General features: G+C 42.4%; 1 protein-coding gene across 1 annotated transcript in view; it reads left to right on the top strand.

Annotated features, from left to right (window-relative positions):
• LOC134876991 (MAM domain-containing glycosylphosphatidylinositol anchor protein 2-like) overlaps positions 1-7781 on the top strand; it is a 157631-nt gene extending 149850 nt beyond the window's left edge. The window contains exons 16-18 of the mRNA XM_063902315.1: positions 4952-5082; positions 5604-5700; positions 6925-7781. Of these exons, the coding sequence (XP_063758385.1) occupies positions 4952-5082; positions 5604-5700; positions 6925-7013 (317 nt within the window). The 3' untranslated portion in view covers positions 7014-7781. The remainder of the gene's footprint in view (positions 1-4951; positions 5083-5603; positions 5701-6924) is intronic.
• Positions 7782-8467: the final 686 nt, after the last annotated feature.

Genomic DNA, 8467 nt, shown 5'->3' on the forward strand with positions numbered 1-8467 from the left:
TCTGAATAACAGGGAGGACACAAGCATTATTTTTGAAAGGTCTGGGTGTCCTAGTGATGGTTTGTATGCATCATCACATTTGTCTCCCAGTAAGCTCTCTCGCTCATTCAGTGAATACTTTCAACAGATTAGGGTTATCAAAACATTGTTTTCAGAAAATGTAAGTTGTTGCACCATAAAAAAAATTCCCCTTCCTCCTTTGTATTTCTGTAGTGTAAGACAACTCAAAAACGATTTCAAATAAACGAAAAATGACATTTCCAATTCGATACAACTAGAAATATGGTGTTTTTTAAATATGTATTTTGGATGAACCCACCATTTAAACCCACAAGTGAGTTGACAGCAGGACTCCATATGGTCGAAAATTCAGCCTGGCTACTTATCAACTGTTGTCAGGGGAAAGGCAGACTGGAAGTGTCCGGGTGGGGGGGCCGGACAAACATCTGGAGAGGTGGAGGCGAGGAAGGGCGACATACTATAGGGACGGAGGTGTTGGAGGGCGACTCAGCAGGGAGATGAGAGCTCCTCCGGCTCCCTGCCGAGGTTGAGTAGGCCGTGACATTTCCAATTTGCTCAAATTGATCGCCAGCCAGACCCTCTCTTCCCTGCCCTCCCCGTCTGTGGTGGAGCCTATGCCCAGACGATGGTGTGTTATGATGAATGGGCTAAATGTCAAGGACTTGAAACCTAGCTCAGATCCTCCATGGCTACGCTCCATTTAGTATTCTGCCTCTCCGGCCGTGAGAGAAATTCGCCCAGAGCTCAGGAATGTTGGTTTGAGATATTTTCCACCCGGAGAAGAGAACGCCTCTGACAAATGGACCAAACAATGCGTGTTCACGTGTCCCGTGTTCTCTTATTGCAGAGAATTGTTATTTGAAATAGTTGGCGGCTTTAAGTCCTGTGAGTCACAAAGCCATCAGACATGGCACTGCTCCGTGAAATGCTGGGAGGTTGATGCTCTTCGGGACTTTGCTGAGGAGGTGATTCACAATGAAGTTGTGGCACGGCAGCGCTGAGGGCCAGAATCAGTCGATAAGGAGTTTCGCCCCCATGCTGATGAGAACTGTGGCACAGGCTCAAAGAAACTCCTCCGTAGTTAGCTACAGGGGGATACCTGCGACAGGGTCATACTTAATTACTGAAGCCCACATCAAAGTTTTATTTGGAGCCCGTGTCGCATTTGTTTATTGGATTAAGTCTCCATCAAAGCACACCAAGCAAGTCTGTTTTAAGCCTGACCTTCTGAGAAGCAACGAAGTCATCCTTTCATTAGCAAGGAGGGTGGTACTGCACCTCAATCCCCCCCTCACTTCCTCGCTACATAATTGAAAATTTCCAAGAGCTATTTCTCACTTTTCACCAGACCTCACATCTTTCTCTTCTAAGATCTTTTTTAAACTTCACAAGTGTCTGCCACAGGTTTTCCTTTATATAAAAATTGATTCCAAAGAAAACTCAGCAGATGCTCGGGATGTGATGACACTGACATAACCACCTACATCGAGATGAGTTCAAAGAAAATGTAAGCCTGCCAGATCAGCAAGAATCCTCCTACATCCTTAACACTTCCACGTGAGATGAAACCGCAGGCCATGTCTTGTACGAGAGCTCATCTCCCACTGAAGATTGTGCTGTCGTTTGGGGAGGAGGGGGGGGGCACTGTATACCATGCTGATGTGTGGATATGAACAGGGACATACAATGTAGCTTTACCTCCTCTCCTCACAGAGATGTACAGTAAGGAGGCACCTTGCTGAGGCAAAGATGCATCAAAAACAACAGCGCTGTCGTAGGCGCTGCTGTTTCTTGCTCGCTGGTTGTGTCAACGAAGTGGTGCTGCTTTCCATACATGTGAAATTCACTTGACTTCAGAGGAGGGGTCCTGCTGAGCTCCGCCATGGTGCCAATGCTAACCTGATTTGGGTCTTTGGATGCTGCTCTGCTAGCCCGCTGCTGAAGGATTCCGCTCTCTCTCTCTCTCTCTCTCTCTCTCTCTCTCTCTCTCTCTCTCTCTCTCTCTCTCTCTCTCTCTCTGTCTTCCCGCATGGCGCATAGAGAAACCAACACAATCGGTTCTCTTGGAGAGCATGGTGAAGTGGTTGCACTGGGTGTCATCATCTGACAGTTTTATATCAAAGCCCTGGGCCAGACAAGAGGTGTCACTGAGAGCAGTCTACAATTCAGACTTGGTATATAGTCTATTCTGTCTCAATGAGAGCCTGTACTTCTCTTATAGTAAGGGGTTGTATATGAATTCAGTTAAAATGAATCTTTCAAATTGCATTTTAACAATTCAGAGTTGGTTTAGACATCCAGGATTTTTCTTTGGCTGGACTGAGCAGGAATAGTTTGATAGTCATCATAACTTAGAAATTATAAGAATGTAAAATTCTCTACAGGCAATGTATTTACACTCGCCAAATATTCTCATCACGAATCGCCCATTAGGGATAATTAATTTGGGTTATAACAGGATGGAAAATAATTTATGATCGCTTGCAGAATCACATCTTAATAAATGTTTCAGTTCATGTGACCTGAGATTAACCTTTGCTACTGCCCTGCTCTGCTTCGAGTGCAGATGAATAAATACATTTGAAATGTGGTGGAGACCTGTGGGAATATTCAACTTCTGGTAAATGTTCACGTCTTCTTGTATATTCGGCTTAAAAGTCTACATCCATTTTAGCAAGCAGTTTCAAACTGGAGTTCACATTGTAGGTGGTATTAGAGGTATTAGGATATCTCTAAAATAGAAAACTTCTCAAACAGGACAAATGTATTGTTTGCTGTTTAAAAATGTGCGTTTTACAGTTATTTGAAATACGTTTTTAAGGAATATGAACTAAAGATATTTAACTTGTTAAGTAAGATTCATAGTTTTTTATAGAGTCGTTTTTTAGGATGTGTTTTCCATTTCATCCGGTAAATGGTATGGATCCACAACAGTTTAATCACAATCTGTTTCATACCGTAAGTGGCTTGATTCAAATGATTAGGGCTGCAGTATTGTGGTTAAACCTCGTCTGAACCCAAGAGGTTTTATATTTCTAAATTTTGAAGCTGGTGAAATGTATATTTAGTTCGATGCGGTAATTCTTCTGCACTGTTCAAATCTGGGACCTGGGTTATTTTGCAACGATTTTCTATTTCTTTATACTGATAATGTCTCTATTCATTCCCTCATAATACAAATAAACATTGATATGAGCTGAATAATGACAAATAGTGGGAGAGACAGAAAGAGAAGAGAGCACAAAGGAGAGAGAGTGGGCGAGAATAAAAGGAAAAGTTAACAGAAACTTTATTCAGTCCAATTGTCATATGGTAACTTATTAAATTAAGAAGGCAAAAAAAGCCCTCCAAATTATTGGGAAGGTAGGTTCAAAATGTGTTAATTGCTTTACTACCTTGGTTTTAATTTAGATCTTATTAGGAAAGGGACAACCAAGGATTTCAATTTAGAGATATCAGCAGAGCTGTGGGAAGAGGTTAATTGTGGTTCTATTCGCTCTTCAAGTTAATTCAGTGCAAGGTGATGTTCATAAAGCCATCTGAAAAACACGCATCTTGTCGTCTATTTCGTAATTTTCATCCATTTCACGAGCACTTATATTCTAGATTTCCTGTGCGTTACACAAGACATGCAGCCCATCCATGACCTGACATCCTATGGACGGTCATAAGAGACTTTTAACTGCGGTATGACATGAAACTTGCTCTGCGGTGAGGAAAAGCGGTTGCTAAGGAACATATTGTCCTACCTGGAAGTCTACCTTGCTTTGCACATTGGCTCAAGGACACATCGTTCTGTTATACAAATGGAAACCCAGAATACATTTGACAGAATCTAGGGATCTTTCTTTGCACAGTAGAAATGTTTCCATTAATTTATTTTTCATGTGCATTTCGAAGCTGTATCGCACTACAAAACCTGTGAAGAAACTGCTAAAAAAACGTCCTAAATAAAAGTTTCCCGCTTGCTTTGGATGGCCTTTGCCCTTGCCGAAGAAATTCTGACATTTCATTCGCATGACATCAGTTGTTTTCACTGTTGGTCTCTCCTCAGATATATTCCCATCACACATGGGACTCAGCGTGATACATGGCATATACAATTTGACAGAAAGAAACATCAAAAGAAGCCCAATTAAAAGAAAAGAAGACTTCTCTCCATTGTACTATCATTGATTGGTTGGATGGCAAGGCGACTTGTTTTGCAACCACTTCTTCTTCTACTACAGCAAAGCCAGTTTATAGCACCAACTTAAGACAACATTTCTCTGGAGCTGAATTTTTCCCACTCCAAACTAGTTGATAGAAAAAGCTTTTATTTTGTTACTAAATTTAAAAAGTTCCCTTAAAGTTTGCTAGAGCTTTGAAAGGCTAGTGTCATATTACCAACCTTTCACTGGGACTCTGACCTGCCTGGCTACATGAGTGTGTGATGGGTTTAACTCAATGTATTTCGCAATGTTACTTTATCTTACTTTTGGAAAGAACAATCATGTGATCTTATAAACTGTCTGACATTTTGTTTCATTCTTCCATAAACGGTTGTACTTGTTTGTATTGTTTTATAAGCACTTTGATGGAATTTTGTCACAGAAATATTTAAAAACTGTAAATAAAATCTCAGAAAAGTGAATACAGAAAGTCTGAATGCTAAAGGGTGATAGGGACAAACGTGTTACCCTGAGTATTGATGACCTACTTTAGTAACATAATCAGTAAATCATATCAATACAGAGGAATGAAGATGATGCAGGGCTGGTGAATAACGGTTGCCTATACCCTCTGACAGTGTCAAATGTTATATTTATTATTGAACTTCCAACCAATTTGTTAAGCTTGGCACTCTATGTATTTACAGCTTTGTGTGTTGGAGCCATGTCTGTGTGTGCGCTGACATGTTACTGTATGTGCAACTGTCTCTCTGCCGCAGGAACACTAAACGCCCTCCTGAAACAGAAGGGCCAAACGACCTCCGAGGCTCCTGCATGGTCGCTAAACGGTAATCAAGGTGACCGCTGGAAGCAGGCGAAAGTAAGCATCCATCCGACATCATCCTTCCAGGTGAGACCAAGAAACGTAATCAATCCAACACGCCGCTGCATTCCTCTTGTTGCTTCTTCTGCCTGTGTTTGTGTGTGGAAGGATCAGTTTCCTTGGGGGCGGCATATTGATGTAGCACTTCAAAAAGCTGTGTTATTAAGGAGAGAGGTGGACACTGTTTGCAATTGAAAACACAATATCACTCACGTTGCGTTCAAGACGCCTAATCGTTGCGTGTAGCGAATACTCTCCATCATGTTTATGACTGCAGTTGTGGAAAGTAATTATATTTTCAGCTGCAGTTCTTTTCCCCTTTTTTATTCTCTCCACTCTCTCACTGCTCCAACCCCACAAGGGTTCTTAATTAAAACATTTGTGACATTAAAAGACTGAAACAAACACTGGCCACCTGCTGTTATTTTTCATGAGGCGCAATTTAGCAAAATGATGGTTTGTACTTTTAAGGTTTTATCTGCTAATTATCCTGTTTTTGTGGTCTTGCAATGCCAAACATATAATATGACAAACATTTCTCTCTGCAGGTGGTGCTAGAAGGTATCCGGGGACCAGGCATCGAGGGGGACATAGCCATTGATGATGTCACGCTGGAGGAAGGGGAGTGTCGAGACCCTCCGCCCAGTGAGTAACACCCCTCTCTGCCTCCTCCGTCCCCCCCTTATCGGAGCTCCACGCTCCCGCTCTACCTAGTTGGACAAGGTGGAGATTTACGAGACGGGATCTAATCTTAGACAGTTGCCAGCATTCAACCACACTCTCGTTGGGGAGAACATGGTTGCCTTAGCAACAGTGTTGTAATCACATGAACGATAGACACGCTGGCTGAATGGAGCACTGTAATTGCACTGCAGGAACAAACAGAAGGTAAAAACAGAAAACAGGACACGGAAAATGGCCTGCAATTGACAAGGTGGAATTGGTAGGCAGACACAAATTGTTTCTCTTGATTTAATTCATGTTATAAAGAGTCGCAGGAAAACTTTTCCAGAAGCTTCATAAACTGAGAGGTCCCTTTCATATCCCATAGATGGATCAGGGTGCTCTATTAAAATGTTTCATGTCATTGGTGGAAAATAACCACATATATCCAAAACGGAATCAGTCAGTGATCTCCGTCTGGGAGATGTATTCTATTGTATTACTGCAAGATTATTATTCATCTGGATCCATTATAATTCAAAGCGACAACATGAATTAATTTTGAGTTATAGGAGTGGCCACCCCAGCCTGAGGACAGAGTAATGCTAAGAATTATGCTTTTCAATCTCCCATGATGAATCTTACATTACTTTATGTGAAAATTAGAAATATCTAATGGAGGGATGTTCGGAGGTGACATCTGACTGAAGAAGTAAAAGTTTCAGAGTAACTGTTTTAGGATGTGATCGTCAGGCACATTTTTCACTGTCTTCCCGAGTCTTGGAAGAGAAGATTCATACCTCGTTAGCTTAGCAGAACTTAGCTTAGCTGAACTGAGCTTAGCTTAGCATGAAGTCTAAAAGCAGGAGGTAAATTAATTTGTACACAGATAAGAGTGTGTCCCTTTTGTAATTTGTGGTTGTAAGGCTTGCCAGGAAGAAGAAAATCACTGCATAACTTCCTGTAAAAGCAACAACACGTTTGTTTCCCCTCTTTTCAGTCTTTATGCTAGGCTTAGCTAACAGACTGCTGACATGATGGATGGAACATGAAGGTGGTAATCATATTCTCACCAAACTCTAAGCGTATTTCCTGTAAAGTCAAATACACTCGGCTCCTTTGATGTCCAGTTGTTATATGTTTGTGCGAGTGTTAAGAATGAACTGCTAGCAATATTTTATATTTCTTTTACTTCTTTTGTTTTAGATCTCAGCTCAAAGTCTCCGTCCACATCCTCCCATATATGGCTGCTATGCATCACCTTGGTGATGACCCTCCTGGAAGGTCAGAGGTGACCCTTCTCTCCGTCATCTCAGAGGCGAACATTCAGACCCACCGTCTGTGAACTATACCCTCGGCATCCAATCACCAAAGATTCATGCATCCTGAAAGCAGCAGGGGTCCCCTGGCAGACCCCGGAGGGGCCGATATTAATGAGAGAGAGAAAAAATCGTGATATAAACTTGACACAAAAAGTAATAAAGAATACGCGCTAATTTTTTTAAAGAGACCTCTTTTACAGAAAACACTCCTCGGCGCAGGACTCTGGACATCTTTACGAGCACACAGACAAGTGGGCGATGAATAAGCCTAGACTTTGGCGAAAGAGTCCACAAGCGTCGAGGGAGGACAGTTTGTAAAGCACAAGAACCATTTTATGAAGTTTGAAAATATCTTTGGAAGGCGGCGGATATATAGACTGCTGACTTTTTGGGAGAGGAATTATCATTTCCCTGCTTACAAACACATGGAATCAGACCTTTCCCTGTGCATCTTTATCTTCATTTTCTTGTACCAGATGCCAATCACCGACACTTGTTTTTCACTCTGGCCCAGCCTCACGTCACACCTTGGCATTTCTTTATCTGCTCGGTGCTGTACTGTAGAAAAACAAGGTCTCTGGCAACATTTAGTTCTGTCTGCTTACTCCCCTGTAGCTGCCTATGTATCTATTAACACTGTGCTCACGAGTCCAAGTGGCCAACCGGCTGTGTGGTGGCAGAACAATGAAAGCAGGAGAATCCGTGGAGGTGTAGACAAGGTGGACGGGAGGGCAGAGAGAAGCTCAGGATCTGAAATGAGAGAGGGAGCTGAAGGAGGAGAGGGAGAGGAGGGAGGAACAGGCAGAGAGTGGAGAAAGGTCCGATCAGTGAGGCCTGACTCGAATATTCAGTCCGCCTGTGGAACAGAAGCCACTTTACTTTCTGCCATGAAACAAAGTGCCTTCAGATACAAACCGAATCGTGAGCCTGGGTGTTAATCAACATCGAACACATCTCTGTTCATGTTTCCTCTGATGGGCTATTTTCTACATGTTTCTTTTGCCCCACAAGTGCTGACGGGAGGGCATGCGTGTTCAGAGGGAGTGATGGGTTGTTTAAATCCTGATGGGACAGTTGCCTGTGTGTGTATGTGTGTGTGTGTGTCTGTGTGTGTGTGTGTGTGTGTGTGTGTGTGTGTGTGTGTGTGTGTGTGTGCCTGCTCCTAAGCCTATGCCTATGCCTCGGCATAGTTCAACTTGAAGGCAGCATACCAGGCAGAGCTGACAGACCAGATTTGGATACAATTTGGATTTTAAAAAACAGTGGCAACAGTGAAAGTGAGGCTCTGGATCTTTTTCTGGAGAACGACAAGATCATACAGGAGGATAAAGAAATGTGGTCGAATGAATACCCCCACTCTCTCTTCCCATAATTATCCTTCCCTGCGGGTGAGCATTTTTTAACAAAAGAGCGACCGCTGAATAAAA

This window comes from Eleginops maclovinus, chromosome 15, assembly GCF_036324505.1.
Source record: "Eleginops maclovinus isolate JMC-PN-2008 ecotype Puerto Natales chromosome 15, JC_Emac_rtc_rv5, whole genome shotgun sequence".
Lineage (NCBI taxonomy): Eukaryota > Metazoa > Chordata > Actinopteri > Perciformes > Eleginopidae > Eleginops > Eleginops maclovinus.